The sequence below is a fragment of the Oncorhynchus nerka genome, linkage group LG9a, assembly GCF_034236695.1.
Source record: "Oncorhynchus nerka isolate Pitt River linkage group LG9a, Oner_Uvic_2.0, whole genome shotgun sequence".
In the NCBI taxonomy this organism is placed as follows: domain Eukaryota; kingdom Metazoa; phylum Chordata; class Actinopteri; order Salmoniformes; family Salmonidae; genus Oncorhynchus; species Oncorhynchus nerka.
Window position 1 is genome coordinate 29,831,560 of NC_088404.1, and position 20,550 is coordinate 29,852,109.

The following is a 20,550-nucleotide window of genomic DNA, read 5'->3' on the forward strand; positions in this document are numbered from 1 at the left end:
TATGGCCGATGGTGTTTCTACCTCGGAACATTGCTTTGAACGAGAACGTCTGATGATGATTATTTTCCTTCAAATTCTATAACAACGAATCCCGTCAGTGGCAGTATGACATATGTGTATTGTGAGCTAAAGATGGATTACACAGAGATGACATCCTAAATGAGACAGAGGGGGTATACATGGGAGCCAATTATTCCCATCTATCCACTGTGCTCCTTTCACTGGGAGGGCTTCCATTTGGCTCCCTGTCTAAGAACCTAGAGATTTATGACATCCCCACCTAAATCTGTCTTCATCTCCTCCCAGACACACAGACATGGCTCTGTTGAGCAGGACTATAGACAAGATATCGTCACAACATCCTTGTTTACTGCTGAGACATAGTACAGGGTCCTGGATTGCTTTCATACAGTGCTAGTGACTGTAGGTCTCCCTCTAGGTAGTTTATTGTTTAGTGAAGTTATTGAACATGCATGTTTGACATGGAGTAGGTTATTTGGCAGGGATCCTGTTAATAGAGTGATATTAGTAGAAAGTTGTTATCCCTCTCGGCAAGCTACATCAGGTAGACAAATTTAAAACACACAACAACTGAAATAGACTTTCACTATTCCAGGTCGACCTTGGAAAGGATAGCTGTAATTCCTGCCCAGATAGGTTAGTGTGGGGACACAGTCACTGGAAATCAAATGGTGTGCATGCATGCAGGTCTGGGAGTTAGGTCAGTGCTAACCAGCCAGGTCTAATTTATTTACCATAGACAGTGTTGTACCTGGCATCCCAGCGAACCCTGCAGGCCTAACGCTCTGCTGTGTCGTTACATAACTCTGTCTCCCGCTGAGAGCTGACCTGCAGCTATGCACCATAATCTAGCAGGTTCATTTGAACACCCTTTGAGAAGGTAATACTCTTATGGGCAGCCCCAGCCCCGGCAATTTATCATACTGAAATATCAACGCTGCCCCCAGGCCTTCCCGCTGCCCCCAGGCCTTCCTGGACCTTTTGTCTTCTGTACTATCACCAGAGAGGTGTGTCGTGTTCAGGAAAATCCACTTCCCTCCTTATTCACAGGCTGACCTGTCAGGAACCATTAGGTGGATTTGTCTCTGTGTCCTCTCCACGCTCTCAAATGTCACAGCTTCTTCTTGCGCGCGCGCGTGCTTGCGTGTGTGTCTATGTGTCTGTCTCTGAGAGCAGGTAACAAACAGTGTGTTAACCGGGGGGATCAAGGCAGCAGGTAGTCAGCATATTTACCTCTGTCTCATATTTTATTTACTGTTTCCTCTGCATAATGCAGTCAGTGGCACAATGCCTGCTGGGGTGGTGCTGCTGGCTGCTTCTCGCTCGCTCGCTTCAGACATGGCCCATATTAGGAGCACCGAACACACACAAACACACCTTCCTGCTCCATCCCTTTTCCCTGCTTCAGAAAATCTAGAAAAGTACACATTAAAGCTGTCACAGGGATGCGAGGAACAGACAGAAATGGATGGGAAAAACTAAACTGTTGGCCTATTTCTTTCTTTCTCCTGCTCTTTCAGTCTTTCTCTCTCTCTCTGCTTCTCCCTCCCTTTGTCCTTCTCTCTCTCCTTTCACAGCATTTTAATTTAATTACCGTATGTATCATTGCCCAGGAGCTCACTGTACCTGACTTTCCTTCACAACTGTGAAAGGCGCAGGGCATTGAAACTCCTGCCGTTAGAATGCCACATGCCCTCTCTTTCCCTCCCTTGCTTTCCCCATTTTTACATTACTTTAGAGTAAAAAAGGGTGAAAGTAAACAGCAGCAGTGCGTGAGTAAAATCACTGGGGAGCCAAGCCAGAAAAAAAGCCAATCTACAACCTATGTGTTGTGATAATTGCCTTGTTTGCTCTATATCCTGTTACTTCGTATGCCTTGCGACCGTGATATATAGGCCTAACGCCAAGCCAATAAGAAGACACAGTGGCAGAATAAATTCAACCACGCCTTTGTTTCATCACAAAACCGGAGAGTAACCTCTGTCAATGTAACAAACAGTTACATGACCTACAGCATTGTCAAGCAAGTTAATGTTTCTGACATTTCCGGACTACTAAACAACTATTGTTAGAACCACGGGACGTTACCGCAAGTCGCAAAGAAAACAGGAGCTGCCTTGACTATGCCAGCCCCATTTTCAACTTCACAATCATTAAATCACCTAAAAGATACCAAAAATGATTTTGTCCAATCAATGTAAGCTAACTATGATGTGGCTGTCCATGGTCCTGATTTCTCTCTGTGTGTGTGTGTGTGTGTGTGTGTGTGTGTGTGTGTGTGTGTGTGTGTGTGTGTGTGTGTGTGTGTGTGTGTGTGTGTGTGTGTGTGTGTGTGTGTGTGTGTGGTGGAAAAACATGTTGACTCACCCTACTTGTATAGAAACGACAATGCCATCCTCCGCTCGTTCATGTTGACAAAACGGTCTATGACTCTGTCATACAGTACACGCTTTTATTTTTTGTTGTCCTAGGCTACCTGGCTAAAATTCTTGCTCGCAAACCTACATTTCTTTCATGGACAACAATGCGCCAGGCCAGTTAGTAAACATTAGCCTAGTGCATCTAGCTACATTTTTTACCATCCTCTCATGCCAGGTGCACAATTTAAGAATTTATGGTTGGATCAGAATCAGATTTTTCTTTGCACTCAATGTGATGTGATTGGAGTGAAGCCAAATCCAAACTGGCTTCCCTTGACACTTTTTTGGGGGTTCGCCAGGACCATTCACAGTTGAGCTCACTTAGTTTAGCTCAACGCTGATTTGCTATTTATACTTTTTTTAATCAAGGGAGGCAAAGTGCTCGCTGGCTTCCCTTGCATTCAATGCTATGGGTGGCAACAATGTCATATTACTTTTGACCAGACAGCATCAGGTAGATGATTTACACATACAGAGAGCGGCAATTTCTCGCTCACTTGGATGCTTTCTCCAGTGAGATACATTCAGCCTCTTGTGAATTGAAGGAAAATGATGAAACACAGTCAATTGTTTGGGGAAGTCTGGCTTCCCTTGGCATCCATGAATACCCGCCACTGAAGGTAAATACAACATGTTACCTCTCCTCTGTTGAGTTAGTGGAGAATTTGGAAAATTTGATTGCTGGCAGAGAAACGCCGATAACGGAGAGAGCGAGAGCGCATAATGGAGCTTTGGATCTCCCTGGAAAAGTGTTAATTTGGAGTGGGGCCATTGTTGCCAGAGGGAGGGACTGACCGTTCAAAGTCATTTGCTCCTAATGTTCCATTAATGCTTTTTAGCCCTTTTAAAAACATTACACAGACCCTGGGCCTGGGGATGAGCACCAGCAGGACCTATATGGGAGGAAATTACCTTCACAGAAAGTTGCATAACAAGTATACACAGAGATGCGCAGTATGTATTTTAAATATGCATTTCATTTCAGTTACTTCTGAGTATTATAGAATTTGTATTATGCTGGGCTGAACTACACTCTAATGTATTTTGTAACAAGATACTTTAATAATTAGTATTTTCAAAATACCAAATACTTTTCTATACCACTTGTTTTATAGTGGTTCAACATTTTTTGGCCCCCTTTCACTTTGCATTGGTATCAGAAGTCTGATGGCACTATGTTGTGTTATTTTTTTGTTTTATTTTATTTCACCTTTACTTTACCAGGTAGGCCAGTTGAGAAGAAGTTCTCCTGGCCTAGATAAAGTAAAGCAGTGTGACAAAAACAACAGCACAGAGTTACACATGGGATAAACAAATGTACAGTCAATAACACAATAGAAAAATCTATATACAGTGTGTGCAAATGTAGAAGGCAATAAATAGGCCATAGTGGTGAAATAATTACAATTTAGTATTAACACTGGAGTGATAGATGTGCAGATGATGATGTGCAAGTAGAGATACTTAGGTGCAAAAAAACTAAAAAGCAATATGGGGATGGGGTAGTTGGGTGGGCTATTTACAGATGGGCTGTGTGCAGGTGCAGTGATCAGTAAGCTGCATCTGCTAAATTGACTTAATGCGTATGTAAAAATGGACAATCGCAAAGCATACAGAGTATTATTCTTATGAGCTCTGCCCTGAAACAAGGTTTTGCCTAGAAGGGAGCTTAATATAGCTTTTAATATAGCTTTTGTAAAAATGTACTTTTCTCGGCAGATTTAGGGGAACTTACGCAGCAGGTTAGGAGAATTAACATAGCAGGTTAGGAGAATTAGGTTAAGCTGTATCTCATCTAGACATGACCCTGAAACAATGCCAATAATAATACCCAGTGTGCTTTGTAGTTCATTTTGGTATGTTCATTTTCACATATACTTTAACGTTTTGGTCATTTAGCAGACACTCTTATCCAGAGTGACTTACAGTGCAACCAAGGTTGATAAACAACAACATATCACAGTCCTGGCAAGTAAAACATTTCTGTAGCCGTTACTGAGGATGTTGCTGCTAGGGCCGGCTACTTGAAAATGTATTCCTATATTTGAAAATACATATATTTTAATGAAATACATTTCAAAATACTTGTATTTTGTCTTTTTTTGTTGTTGAATTTTACCCCCTTTTTTTCTCCCCAATTTTGTGGTATGCAATTGTTAGTAGCTACTATCTTGTCTCATCGCTACAACTCCCGTACGGGCTCGGGAGAGACGAAGGTTGAAAGTCATGCGTCCTCCGATACACAACTGTTAGGAATTTTATGAATAATGACTAAACAATATCTACATTTTAAATAGAACTATAACTAATGAAACTTATGCTCTGTTTTATTATATCTGATTAATAATATTAATTCATAAGGAAGGGATTGTGTAGCATGAAGCAGGGGGTAATAAAATAAAATAAATACCATTCCAGCCAGGTTGGAGAAGACTGGAATTGTGGGTTTTTAAGTAAGCAAAAAGGGTTAACCTTTGGTTGAACCGACTCAACTTAGCTCTGGGATGTTTAGATAAGGCAGAGAGTGTTTTCCTGGGTTTTCCATTATCTGAAACTGTCTTCTAAATAGTGATGGATGAAGGTGAAGATTCCAGAAGTTAATAGATAAGTGTGTGTCTGGAGTGAGCGAGCTAGTGGGTGGGAATAAACTTTTCAACTTTGTTGGGTCCTGGTTGATAGGAGGAAAAACGTTTTATAACCTATGACGTCATATTTTGTATATAAACTGTTGTTCGTGGTTATATGGGAGCGCGCTCCGAGAATATATACTATTACCTAATTTTGATAAGACTGGTCTCTGTCTATTTTATGCAAATAAGAATCTTACAAATTCTCATAAAATAGACTAAGTGAATTCAATTAATGAAAACATATTGGAATTATGAAATTACATTAACAACAACCCAACCAAGCTGCACTGCTTCTTAATACAGCGCGCATCCAACCCGGAAGCAAGCCGCACCAATGTGTCGGAGGAAACACCGTGCACCTGGCAACCTTTGTTAAGCGTGCACTGCGCCCGGCCCACCACAGGAGTCGCTGGTGTGCAATGAGACAAGGATATCCCTACCTACCGATATCCTTATCCCTACCAACAAGGATATCCCTATCCCTAATGGCCAAGCCCAAGATGTTTTCTAATCGTCCGTAGCCGTTAGGGCATATGTATGCTAAAGATTTCAAATGTATGCATGACTATGAGTTCAAGTGATCGTTAAAGAAAATTGTTAACACATACAGGCTGTAGCTGTTTTGGAGCTAAGTAGGTCATGTTTTCCTGTTTCTTATAATTGACATGATTAACTGGTTGTGACTTTTGCTTTGGTCTATTTCCGAGTGTTGGCTCTGTTAGCATTCTCTATCAGTACTAATTGGTAGCACCACGTTCTGAATCTCCAACCCCAAAGGAGCCATTGTCCGTTGTCAATTTCATTGGAGTGTACACTGTATAGACTTCTGCAGTCATGTGCACAGCACTCTCTCTCATGACCAATGTTTAAGAAATTTGCTATATTTAGTCAAACACAGATCACAACTCTTCTCTGTAACATGTTGATACCAAAGAGCCGTTCCGTCTTTAACATTTTGATACCAAACAGTCGTTGTCTGTCTTCGTGTAGCCTCAGATGCACAGTGGCCCAATGCACACACACTTGCCAGTGCCCTCTCTATCTCTTTCCCTCCCCCCTCCCCTTGTTGAGCCCTGTACCCTCTCTCTCTCCGGTGTCCCCAGTTGGAGGCCTCAGTCTGCTCCAGTGTAAATTAAGATTAGCACGCATGGCTGCTTCCCCTCTCACTATCAGGACTACCAGGGAGAGAGGTCCAAGGGCAGAGGGCCATGCTCCATAAACAGAGGGCCAGTGCTAGGAGCGCGCCCCATCCCCTCTGGTGCAGGAGTTGTAGGGAGCCAGCAGCAGAGGGCATGGGGGTTCACTGGAGGCCCTGGAGGATAGTGGAGGTGGTGAGAAAATGGGTCACCGTGTCAGATTGATGACATGTACACAGCAAATTTGAGATCGGAATATCACCACACAGAGTTAAATTTGAAAACTTTCTTAGAAAGTATATTTGACCATCTCAAATAGTTTTAAACTAAATAGTTTTCTAAGTGTTGATAAACTTACATGGGTGTAACATATTCCAACTTTAATTACAGGAGAAGTTACATTTTCTACAACCAGATCTCTATTTTTTATGTAAATGTTATGTTATGGAAGGGTCTAGAAACCCTTTTTTGTAATTTCACATTTTTGAGAAACCTTGTTATGTAGCATGGGGTCCTGAAAAAACATGAACAAAGGCTCCCAAAACACCCAAATACGTAATTTTAGAAACAGCAAAGCTCTCAGTATAGTGATGCAGGTCTTTAGATGTTGTACACATTAAATTGTGTCATTCCAAACTTTATCGGCAATGTTATATTCCGTTTTGCTCGACTCAAGCCGATTCCCCTATCCATCTTCTCCATTCTCCATGTATGCCTGCTGCTACAGGTAACTACCAAATAAAGGAAACACCAACATGTCTTAATAGTGTGTTGGGCCTCCACGAGCTGCCAGAACAGCTTCAGTACACCATAGCATAGATTTTACAATATACAAAAGGGACCATTCTATAACATGCCAATTACATAACAAATAGAGATTTGTTTTTAGAAAACACTTCATTAGAGCTGATGCTGTTACACTTTCTCAGTGTTAGGGAATTAGTCACTTGTTTTGGGTTGTTGTTTTAACACTAAGCTGTAAAGCCTTATTTCCATATTTATCTCTAAGGGTGCCTTTTGAGTGAATTTTAGAGGTTCCAGTACCACCCACGACTGTGTTTGCTAGTGAAAGAGACATGATTGTTGCATTCGATGGCTTTCAGTCTTGTAGCCTTCAACAAGTGAGTGCCTAAGTCAATATTTTATCATAAACACGTAATTATTTATGACTATACATTACTTTGTTTTACAATACCATACTTTAACAGACTCGTTTTAACCTAACACACCGGTCTGAGTCTCCTTGTTTGCAGGCCACATTGGCAAGTCACATTTTTCTGGCTTGCAAAGTGGTATATCATTCTTATTGGAATCCAGCCACAGATAGTATAGCCAACAATTGTGCCTTTTTTTCACCCACAACTCAGTTAGAATGGGTGCGAAGGTAGAGAAGATTACTATATGAGACTACGTAAACTATCTAAATGGGAACAACCATCTCAATAACGGGTGAAATAAGTTCAACCACTTACAGATTGGAATAGTTTAGAAAAAGTTTGGATACACCTACCCATTCAAGAGTTTCTTCATTTTTACTATTTTCTACATTGTAGAATAAAAGTGAAGACATCAAAACTATGAAATAAAAAATATGGAATCATGTCGTAACCAAAAATGTGTTAAACAAATCAAAATCTATTTTAGATTTTAGATTCTTCAAAGTAGCCACCCTTTGCCTTGATGACAGCTTTGCACACTCTTGGCATTCTCTCAACCAGCTTCATCTGGAATGGTTTTCCAACAGTCTTGAAAGAGTTCCCACATATGCTGAGGACTTGTTGGCTGCTTTTACTTCAATCTGCGGTCCAACTCATCCCAAACCATCTCAATTGTGTTGAGGCCGGGTGATTGTGGAGACCAGGTCATCTGATGCAGCACTCCATCACTCTCCTTCTTAATCAAATAGCCGTTACACAGCCTTGATGTGTGTTGGGTCAATGTCCTGTTGAAAAACAAATGATAGTCCCACTAAGGGCAAACCAGATGGGATGGCATATCACTGCAGAATGCTGTCGTAGCCATGCTGGTTAAGTGTGCCTTGAATTCTAAATCAATAACAGACCGTGTCACCAGAAAAACACCCCCACATCATCACACCTCCCCCTGCTTGCCTCACAATGGGAACCACGCTTGCAGAGATGTGTCTGTGTCTCACAAAGACAGCAGTTGGGATTTGTTCCCACAAATCTAAAATGTGGACTCATCAGACCAAAGAACAGATTTTCAATGGTCGAATGTCCATTGCTCGTGTTTCTTGGCCCAAGCAAGTCTCTTCTTATTATTGGTGTCCTTTAGTAGGGGTTTCTTTGCTGCAAATCGACCATGAAGGCCTGAATCATGCAGTCTCCCCTGAACAGTTGATGTTGAGGTGTGTCTGTTACTTGAACTCTGTGAAGCATTTATTTGGGCTGCAATTTCTGAGGCTAGTAACTCTAATGAACTTATCCTCTAGTAGAGGTAACTCTGGATTTTTCTTTCTTGTGGCGGTCCTCATGAGAGCCAGTTTCATTATGGCGCTTGATGGTTTTTGCGACTGCACTTGAAGAAACTTTCAAAGTTCCTGAAATTTACTGAATTGACTGACCTTCATATATTAAAGTAATGATGGACTGCTTATTTGAGCTGTTCTTGCCATGATATGGACTTGGTCTTTTAATAAATAGAGCTATTTTCTGTATACCACCCCTACCTTGTCACAACACAACTGATTGGCTCACATGTATTACAAAGGAAAGAAATTCCACAAATTAACTTGTAACAAGGCACACCTGTTTATTGAAATGCATTCCAGGTGACTACCTCATGAAGCTGGTTGAGAGAATGCCAAGAGTGTGCAAAGCTCTCATCAAGGTAAAGGGTGGCGACTTTGAAGAATCTCAAATATAAAATGCATTTAGATTTGTTTAACACTTTTTTGGTTACTACATGTTTCCATATGTGTTATTTCATAGTTTGGATGTCTTCACTTTTATTCTACAATGTATAAAATAGTAAAGAAAAAGCTTGGAATGAGTAGGTGTGTCCAAACTTTTGACTGGTAGTGTATATTTCAACAATTTTTGGAAAACGTTGTCGCATTAAAACAACTGAGGGATATTTTACGGTGAATCTGTTACCAAACTTTACATCTGCACAGTTCTTCCAGGAACTGTGTTTTTGTGAAATGTTCTGTGTAAGTTATTCAAGGTAGTCCTTGTTTATTTTTTGTTAACCTTTATTTAACTAGGCAAGTCAGTTAAGAACAAATTCTTATTTACAATGACGGCCTACCCTGGATGACGCTGGGCCAGTTGTGCGTCGCCCTATGGGACTCCCAATCATTGCCGGATGTGATACAGCCTGGATTTGATCCAGGGACTGTAGTGACACATCTTGCACTGAGATTAAGTGCCTTAGACCACTGCGCCACTCGGGAACCCATATAGAGTTGTATAGTTTGTTAAACTTTGAAATCAATGGTTTTTGTTTAAAATGTATGCCGAAGTGAAAAATCAGAGCCAAAGCGTAATTCCATTGCCGTGGAATTACACGCCAATAGGTGAAATGGGACAGAAAAAGTCACTTATAGAATCAGTACACTGGTTCTGTGACTACAAATTTGCTGTGATTTGATCACCTGGAATCAGAATGAAGGATAGACATTTTTCAACTCCCCATATGAAGGAAGTAAATCAAAAATGTTACATCTCTTTGTTGAGTTAGGGAGTAATTTGGAGAATCTGATTGCTTGTGCAGAGATGCCAATAACTGACAAGACTTTGGTCCCCAATGCCCCCCAGCTTTGGCAACTTCTGTGAAACAGCTCCACTAGAGCAGTTATGGGGAGGGGAAGGATGCGTGGAGGGGAGGGTAGATGTGGGAGGGAAGTGAGATGACGTGAGGGCATTGAGGGGCATAGGGGGTGTCAGGGGACCTTGACAGGGGGTTGTGCGGTGCTCCTCAACGCTTCACCATCTACGTTGTCAAATCAAATCAAATGTTGTGTTGGAGGCAGAGGCGTCCCAGTGAGGGGCCTGCTAGTGGAGGTGTCATATTCTAATGAGTCATAGCTAAAGAGAGCTCGGCGGCATTGGGAGATGGGAAATGGATTAACAGGGAGTCTCAGTAAGCAGTTCAATTGCCCTGAAAGCCAAACAGATGGCATGGCAGAGGGGCTCTGAAGACTCTATCTGCAGACTGGAGCCATGGCGGAGGGCCTGGGGAGGAGATGCACCATGCCAGGCTGCAACCAGGTAGCAACCACATGGCACAGACACAGGGCTGGCTCTAGGCTTTTGGGGGCCCTAAGCGAGATTTGGTTGGGAGACCCCCCCCCATCTTGTGGCAAAACATTTTGGTGGCCCCTCTCTTCAAGGTGAAGAGAAAATGTTTAGTTATTTTCTTGCAATTCTAAACATTTTGCCTTGGGGCGTAGAGAAAATATAGTAATTTTAAAGGAAGTATTCTGCAATTCTAGTACACATTTTGCCATGGGGCGAAGAGAAAATGTTGCAGGGGTATAACACATTTCATGCAATTCTACTCATTTTGCAATGACTTATGCCATGTTAATATGATATCTGAAGAAGAATGACTAACAAAATCAATAGGAGCCTCCTGGGGGTATGGGCCCCTGGGCATGTGCTTATTGTCATGAGTCTTGTCCTGGAGGCATAACTGAGTGATTTCCCCTGAGATAGACCACCTGCCAAGTCCAACTTGGCTATATTGTAAAAATTCACGAAAACCAACATTTCGATTTTTGGTCTTAATTTAAGGTTAGTTAGACATTATGGTTAACAGTGTGGTTAAGGTTTAAAAACAGATTTTTATGACTTTGTGGCTGTACCAGCTAGTGACCACTCTGCAGAGCTGTCTCTAGAACAAGATTCATTACGAAAAACGTCGGTATTCGGCCATGGTTACTACAAGTTTAGATAGCTGGCTAGACTAACTACCAATCTAAAAAGTGATAGCTGACATGACTAATTGAGTGACTGTCACTGACTGACATAACAAGAGAAAAACTGCTGATGCACAACCACATTTTGAAATTGCACCTTGTGTGTTCTACTATTTTTACTCTCAACAGTAAGTTGAGACCCTTAGTGACCGGGGGCCCTGTCGCTTATGCCTTGAACCGGCCCTGCACAGAGAGAGAGGAAGATCATTAATATGACACTCCGAGAGCGAGAAACAGAGAAAAATAGGCCCCATCCCCTTTTCACTCTCACTCTCTCTCAATTCAAATCAATTCAAAGGGCTTTATTGTCATGGGAAACATATGTTTACATTGCCAAAGCAAGTGAAATAGATAATTAGCAAAAGTGAAATCTTTGTCTCTGTCTTTCTCTCTCTATATCTTTCTGTCGCTCTCCGTTCCTCCTTCTCTCTGTCACCTTCTGGCTCTAGTCTTTTACCCCATCATCCTCTGTTATTTTATAATCTCCTCGTCACTCTTTTACTTCTACAGTTATGCACTGGCTCTCTACATCTCCGTCTCTTTTCCCTGTTTTAGGTCTATATCTCAATAATTTATATCCTACAAAGGTAGTTCATTCAAGTTAATTTGAAATGACAGTAATGTATCTCCTCACCTTAATGAACTCTCTCTCACTTTCTTCATGTGCTTCTCCATATTTGACCTTCTTCATCTTCCTAACACACTCTCTCCTTCTCACCTTCGTTTCCATCTTAAGGCTGGTTTATAGTCCGTCTAATAACATGTCTATAGACCAGTTGAATGCCAAAAGTGTTGTTGACAAAAACAACATTAATTTATAATAACTGTAGACGTGTGTCTGTAGTCAATGAGACAGACTATCACACCCTCTCATCCTCCTTTTCTTCCTCTAATTTCTTCACATTCTCCTTCCATCTCTCTCCAAAAGTAGTTGAACTGAAATATTTACCATATCTCTCTCTCTTTCTCCTTCCCTCTGTCTCTTCAGATGTCTACAGAGCAGTTGGAGGCGTATGTCAACAGTCAGTTTGATGACCTCTACCGGCTGGTTCGTCTGGAGGAGAAGAGGACCCTCCACCTGGTTGACCTGAAGGAAGCCTTCCTGACTGCCGCCGCCGCTGAGAATATCGCTGAGATCACCATCCACACCAAGCGGCTCCAGGAGGAGATGGCCTGCATCACACAGCAATTGGGCCAGCTGGACCAGGCTGGGGCACAGCCTGGGGCCGCATTAGCAGCCCTAGCCCAGGGAGGAGCACCTGGCCTGAGCCCCAGACCAGCGGTGAGGCATCTCTCCCTTATACACCACCATGGTCAAGGTAGATGTTACTGATCTTGGATCTGTTTAAAGCAGCAAAGACTTTATATCTGACCCATCACACTAGGATATCTGAAAGGCATAGCAGGCAGCTTCGTGTTGATTGGTATGAAGTGTACAGGGATAAAAATCACTTTATACAAGCTTCTTTTTATTGGAAAGGAGCGTGTGTAAAACTATGGTGGGTTCTTAGATGTAAACATGTTTTGCACTGCATAGCCAAGGGCTTAAGTGTAGCTGTGTATGTCCTCTGACTGCACACACGTATGCACCCACACACACACACACACACAACAGCTGGAAATACTCTATCACCTATTCTACATACCAATCTCTACCAAGGTTATGTTCTCAGATGCCCACACCATTACTCAAATACACAAATATACACAGATATGTTTTCTCACAATGATTTTACTGAGTTCATATAAGGAAATCAGTCAATTAAATTAAATTCATTAGGCCCTAATCTATGGATTTCACATGACTGGGCAGGGGCGAAGCCATGGGTGGGCCTGGGAGGGGATAGGCCTTTTGGGAGCCAGGCTCACCCACTGATGAGCCAGGACCTGCCAATCAGAATGAGTTTGTCCCCACAAAAATACTTTATTAAAGACAGAAATACTCCTCAGTTTCATAAACTGTCCGGGTGGCTGGTGTCAGACAATCCTGTAGGTTAAGAAGCATGATGTAGAGGTCGTGGGCTGGCGAGGTTACACGTGGTCTGCAATTTTGAGACCGTTTGGACATAGGGAAAAATTCTCTAAAACGACGTTGGAGGCGGTTTATTGTAAAGAAATGAACATTTAATTCTATTGTAACAGCTCTGCTGGACATTCCTGCCGTCCGCATGCCAATTGCATGCTCCCTCAAAATACATCTGTGGCACTGTGTTGTGTTACAAAACGGTACATTTTAGAGTGGCCTTTTATTGTCCCCAGCACCTGTTTAATGATCATACTGTTAAATCAGATTCTTGATCTGCCACACCTGTCAGGTGCATGGATTATCTTGTCAAGTGAGAAATGCTCCCTAACAGGGATGTAAACAAATTTGTGCACAACATTTGAAAGAAATAAGCTTTATGTGCGTATTAAACATTTCTGGGATCTTTTATTTCAGCTCATGAAACATGGGACCAACACTTTACAGTATATACACTATATATACAAAAGTATGTGGACACCCCTTCAAAAGAGTGGATTTGGCGCCACACCTGTTGCTGGCAGGTGTATAAAATCGAGCACACAGTTATGTAATCTCCATAGACAAACATTGGCAGTGGAATGGTCTGACGAGCTTAGTGACTTTCAACGTGGCACCGTCATAGGATGCCACCTTTATAACAAGTCAGTTTGTAAAATTTCTGCCCCGATAGACCTGCCCCGGTCAACTGTAAATGCTGTTATTGTGAAGTGGAAACGTCTAGGAGAGACAATGGCTCAGCCAATGGCTCAGCCGCCGAGTGCTGAAGCACGTAGATATCATCCTCGGTTGCAACACTCCAAGTTCCAAACTGCCTCTGGAAGCAATTTCAGCACAACAACTATTCGTCTTGAGCTTCATGAAATTGGTTTCCATGGCCGAGCAGCCGCACACAAGCCTAAGATCACCATGCGCAATGGCAAGCATTGGCTGGAGTGGTGTAAAGCTCGCCACCATTGGACTCTGGAGAAGTGGAATGTCTTTTTCTGGAGTGATGAATCACGCTTCATCATGTGTCAGCCCGACGTACGAATCTGGGTTTGGCGGATGCCAGGAGAACGCTAACTGCCCGAATGCAGTTTGGTGCAGGAGGAATAATGGTTTGAGGCTGTTTTTCATGGTTCGGGCTATGCCTTTTAGTTCCAATGAAGGGAAATCTTAAGGCTACAGCAGACAATGACATAATAGACGATTCTATGCTTCCAATATTGTGGCAACAGTTTGGCGAAGGAACTTTCCTATTTCAGCATGACAATGTCCCTGTGGACAAGGCGAGGTCCATACAGAAATGGTTTGTCGAGATCGGCGTGGAAGAACTAGACTGGCCTGCACAAAGCCCCGACCTCAACCCCATCGAACATCTTTGGGATGAATTGGAACGCCCACTGCGAGTCAGGCCTAATCGGCCAACATCGGTTCCCGACCTCACTAATGCTCTTGTGGCTGAATGGAAAAAGTCCCGCAGCAATGTTCCAACATCTAGTGGAAAGCCTTCTCAGAAGAGTGGAGGCTGTTATAGCAGCAAAGGGGGGGACCAACTACTTATTAATGCCCATCATTTTGGATTGAGATGTTCCCCAAGCAGGTGTCCACATACGTTGGGTCATGTAATGTACAGTACCAGTCAAATGTTTGGAATAAGCTAACATTTTGGAAATTATTCAGATTGTTTTGTTCAACAGCGAACCAAAGACATACATACAATATCAGTCAAAAGTTTGGACACACCTACTCATTCAAGGGTTTGTCTTTATTTTTTACTATTTCCTACAGTGTAGAATAATTGTGAAGACATCAAAACTATGAAATAATACATATGGAATCATGTAGTAACCACAAAAGTGTTAAACAAATCAAAATGTGATTTAGATGTTTAGATTTTTCAAAGTCGCCACCCTTTGCCTTGATGACAGCTTTGCCCGCTCTTGGCATTCTCTCAACCAGCTTCACCTGGAATGCTTTTCCAACAGTCTAGAAGGAGTTCTCATATGTGCTGAGCACTTGTTGGCTGCTTTTCCTTCACTCTGAGGTCGGGTGATTGTGGAGGCCAGGTCATCTGATGCAGCACTCCATCACTCTCCTTCTTGGTCAAATAACCCTTACACAGCCTGGAGGTGTGTTTGGTCATTGTCCTGTTGAAAAACAAATATTATTCCCACTAAGCGCGAACCAGATGGGATGGCGTATTTCTGCAGAATGCTGTGGTAGCCATGCTGGTTAAGTGTGCCTTGAAATCTAAATTAATCAGACAGTGTCACCAGTAAAGCACCCCAACACCATCACACCTCCTGCTCCATGCTTCATGGTGGGAACCCACCATGGGGAGATCATCCGTTCACCTACTCTGCATCTCACAAAGACACAACAGTTGGAACCAAAACATCCCACATTTGGACTCGTCAGACCAAAGGACAGATCTCCACCGGTCTAATGTCCATTGCTCGTGTTTCTTGGCCCAAGCAAATCTCTTCTTGTTATTGGTGTCCTTTAGTAGTGGTTTCTTTGAAGCAGGCCTGAGTCACGCAGTCTCCTCTGAACAGTTGATGTTGAGATGTGTCTGTTACTGAACTTTGTGAAGCATTTATTTGGGCTGCAATTTCTGTGTGTGCATGCATGTGTGTGCATGCATTTATATCTCTGTGTGTGTGCAAGAGATACGAAATGGAGAATGAGATAGAAAGAAGCCCTTAACACCAATTTATACACACAATCTAATCATTCTCCAGCGAGTTTCAGTTCTCTGTGTGTGTGTGTGTGTGTATGTGTGTGTGTGTGTGTGTGTGTGTGTGTGTGTGTGTGTGTGTGTGTGTGTGTGTGTGTGTGTGTGCTCGCTAAGCAGTTAGTCTAACTAGAGGCAAGACTGATAAAGAATGGGCCATTTGTTATGTATTACAGAAATGCATGGGCTCCTGTTTTGCAGTGTAATCTACAGATCTGTCATTAAATCAATAAAGAGCGGTGCGGGCAGTAGGTAAGCAGCTGTACAGACGTACGCCACTGTGTTTACCCTCCAATCACCACACACCATGATTACTGAGCACTTATCTGTCACCCCGGAGGAAACCATCTCTCAGGCTGTCTCACAGAACATACGCACACACATCACCTCACGTAGCATACACAAATAGTCAGAGAACACACACACATAGCAGAATAAATCAGAGCGAGCACACTCATTTACCTATGCTTACGTTGTACTATACAGACTGCCAGGAAAGTACCAAAATGTATTTGCTCTGTGTGTGTACAGTGCACATAATCGTGTTGACACAGACACTGATTAGACTTTCTGAAATACACATTTTTGTCACACTCACACGTATTCCAAGAGTGACACAGACAGGAAGGAATGCCTCCACCCATACAGATAGACAGTCATGCACACTGACTTTTTCACATGCCCCAGTGCATCAATACACAAAGAAACACATTCCATTGAATTGTGTGAGATGTGTTTGCTCCCGTATGAGTCTGTGTTATTGTGCGTACTAGAATGTGTGTGGCTGTTTGAGTAAGCAAGTTACCGTAGTGTCCACATTTCTGTGTGAGCAAGTGTGTGTATGAGTTTGGCAGAGGAGTGTATAGTCAGCTGGTCCAATCAGCCATTAGTCAATCATTAAATACCAGGTGTGTGGACTGTGTTGACCCAGGCCTGAACTGGACCTAAACTGGGGCGGCAGGGTAGCCTAGTGGACTAGTAACCGAAAGGTTGCAAGTTCAAATCCCTGAGCTGACAAGGTACAAATCTGTCGTTTTGCCCCTGAACAGGCAGTTAACCCACTGTTCCTAGGCCGTCATTGAAAATAAGAATTTGTTCTTAACTGACTTGCCTAGTTAAATAAAAGTAAAATAAAAAATAACCTGTTCCTGAACCAAATCTAACCTGTTCCTGACCTGGTTGTGAACCAGACCTAACATGGTCCTGACCTGGTTCACAGTGAGGGGCAGAGGGGCTGATCTTAGACAACCAATAGTCTAGAAAGTAAAGCTCATAGTGACTGAACAATTACTGCCTTCACTGTAGACCACTCATTCTACAGTATGTTTTCACCTAAATCGGACCTGGGTTACAATTAAGTGATAATGCCAGAGAAGCCGGTGTTTGGAGGATATATTGGTACAGGTTTTGTTAGGCCCGAGACACTGTTCTAATCGCTTGCTTTCTAGCTAGCCAACTACGGCTAATTTACAGTCACGTCAAACAGTGCAGCCAGAATAACAGCAAACTAGCTGCATTTGTTTAAGCTGTTTTCTAGTGACATTTATTTGGATACATCCATAACAATGAGCTAATGATGCGCGATATCGCCTGTTGTTAAAATGTGCTTTATCGTCAAAACACTGTTATTCAGAGGAGCTACCCAACAACACAGCTAACACAATCACTTCAATCTGAAGCTGGAAAGACAGCAAACTAGCTACACTTTGTTTCATTTGACCTGTTTTCTATTGACATTTCTTTGTATATATCCATAAAAATTATGCTGATTCGTGATTTCGATTGGCTGAGAAAGGCTGCCTGCCTGTCTGTCTCATCCCGACTCATTACTATGGGACAGCTATAGATCGAATTTGAATATTGAAACACTGTTGCAAATGTTGGAGAGACAAACAGCAAGATTAATACAAATCTCCACTGCTGAAAATGAAATGTTAGTCTAAATAGAAATGTGAGATAATGTCTAGATGCTATTTATAGTGGAGATGAAGTTTATACGTTGCCTGGCTGGGCTGATGAGACAGTGGATTATGCAGTCAGATGGAACAGAGTAAATAGGCATTTTAACGTCATAGATTTAGCCGGTGGTAACTTGTCGAATAGACACTGACTGGAATGCATTTTTAACAAATGAGTATTCAGGATTAGACCCACCCATTGTTTAATGGTAAACTAAACACCACCCGGCCTCACAATATGTTCTTATTTTTACATTCACCTTTTGAATTCATTTGAATTCTGCACCAATTCCAATGAGATGTGGGAAGTGGGAACTAAGTGGGGAAGAACTATGGCAGTATTCTGTTGTCTTGTTTTAATGAAAAGCAGAGAGATGGCGTTAGCGGCTCAGGGCCCTTTGAGGGAAGATACAGCACAGTGCTGTATAGTTAGTCTCTGTGGTCCTCCCCTAGCTGCTGTCTGGGCTGGTGGCTGCTAATTAAAGTGTGAACAGTGTCTACTGTCAGAGTAGAGCTCCGCCGCTTTATTCATTTACTCTCCTCTCATGTGACACAATGATATGTGAAAGCCACTGTCTCACACTCACAGTCACTCAGTAACACGGTCACACGCTTACTAAGTCACACTGTAAGGCTGTCATTAAGGCACTGTCTCACACTCACAGTCACTCAGTAACACGGTCACACGCTTACTAAGTCACACTGTAAGGCTGTCATTAAGGCACTGTCTCACACTCAGTCACTCAGTAACACGGTCACGCGCTTACTAAGTCACACTGTAAGGCTGTCATTAAGGCACTGTCTCACACTCACAGTCACTCAGTAACACGGTCACACGCTTACTAAGTCACACTGTAAGGCTGTCATTAAGGCACTGTCTCACACTCAGTCACTCAGTAACACGGTCACACGCTTACTAAGTCACACTGTAAGGCTGTCATTAAGGCACTGTCTCACACTCACAGTCACTCAGTAACACGGTCACACGCTTACTAAGTCACACTGTAAGGCTGTCATTAAGGCACTGTCTCACACTCACAGTCACTCAGTAACACGGTCACACGCTTACTAAGTCACACTGTAAGGCTGTCATTAAGGCACTGTCTCACACTCACAGTCACTCAGTAACACGGTCACACGCTTACTAAGTCACACTGTAAGGCTGTCATTAAGGCACTGTCTCACACTCACAGTCACTCAGTAACACGGTCACACGCTTACTAAGTCACACTGTAAGGCTGTCATTAAGGCACTGTCTCACACTCACAGTCACTCAGTAACACGGTCACACGCTTACTAAGTCACACTGTAAGGCTGTCATTAAGGCACTGTCTCACACTCAGTCACTCAGTAACACGGTCACACGCTTACTAAGTCACACTGTAAGGCTGTCATTAAGGCACTGTCTCACACTCACAGTCACTCAGTAACACGGTCACACGCTTACTAAGTCACACTGTAAGGCTGTCATTAAGGCACTGTCTCACACTCACAGTCACTCAGTAACACGTTCACACGCTTACTAAGTCACACTGTAAGGCTGTCATTAAGGCACTGTCTCACACTCACAGTCACTCAGTAACACGGTCACACGCTTACTAAGTCACACTGTAAGGCTGTCATTAAGGCACTGTCTCACACTCAGTCACTCAGTAACACGGTCACGCGCTTACTAAGTCACACTGTAAGGCTGTCATTAAGGCACTGTCTCACACTCACAGTCACTCAGTAACACGGTCACACGCTTACTAAGTCACACTGTAAGGCTGTCATTAAGGCACTGTCTCACACTCACAGTCACTCAGTAACACGGTCACACGCTTACTAAGTCACACTGTAAGGCTGTCATTAAGGCACTGTCTCAAAGCCAGTATCACACAGACACTCATACTCAGACACTTTCTTAAACCCTTTTTTCTCCTTGGGTAGTATACGTCATGTACAGGTAGTAATATAGTAAGTATATAATAATTCCTACCGTGTGAATGTATTAAAGAACTGCTAAGTGTCTGTGAATAGCTTTTGATTTGTGAAGGCATGCCAGCTGTGTAGCTACATCACCTCTGTGTTATTGGCCCCTGTATTACAACTACTGTCTCCCTTTTCTTTTTCAGCAGCGCAACATTGAGGCCAGGCCAAGGTAAGTCTGATTAATAACATTCTGAGCATCTAGCAGAGCAGGGAGAAAAAATACATTTTAAAATCCCCACACTCAGGTGGTTTTACAGTGGGTTTACAGGGAGAGAGGAATACCACACACATCCATGCTGACACCCACATGTACAGTAAACGTGCATGCTCTCTCTATCTCTTTTCACGCACACACACACACACACACACACACACACACACACACACACACACACACACACACACACACACACACACACACACACACACACACACACACACACACACACACACACACACACACACTTCTCTCTCCAGCCCTTGAACATAGTATCTCCTCTCCTCCTCCCCTGTAGTCCTGTATAGACCTTTTCATACTGCACTGTTCTTAGCCCTGGGCTAGATTAGCCTGTGTTCAAACAAGCATTTTTTATCCCTGGGCTAAGCTTTAGTCATACTTATATTCCAAAGCCCTGGGCTAACGGACAAACACAACATGCAACCAACATTCTATCTCGACACGGAACCAATGTTATAAACAATACATGAATTAACACATGAATTCCTCTAG

The 20,550-nt window shown here is 42.7% G+C and overlaps 1 protein-coding gene across 5 annotated transcripts in view; it reads left to right on the forward strand.

Moving 5' to 3' along the window:
• Nucleotides 1-20,550, forward strand: part of LOC115134159 (tripartite motif-containing protein 44) — an 80,896-nt gene that overhangs the window by 15,549 nt on the left and 44,797 nt on the right. For 2 of the 5 annotated variants that reach the window (XM_029667851.2, XM_029667850.2), the window contains exons 4-5: nt 12,138-12,431; nt 19,964-19,989. In XM_029667851.2, the coding sequence (XP_029523711.2) occupies nt 12,138-12,431; nt 19,964-19,989 (320 nt within the window). Of the gene's footprint in view, nt 1-12,137; nt 12,469-19,963; nt 19,990-20,550 lie in introns of all 5 variants that reach the window. The other 3 variants (XM_029667853.2, XM_029667852.2, XM_029667854.2) reach the window with 3 other exon arrangements.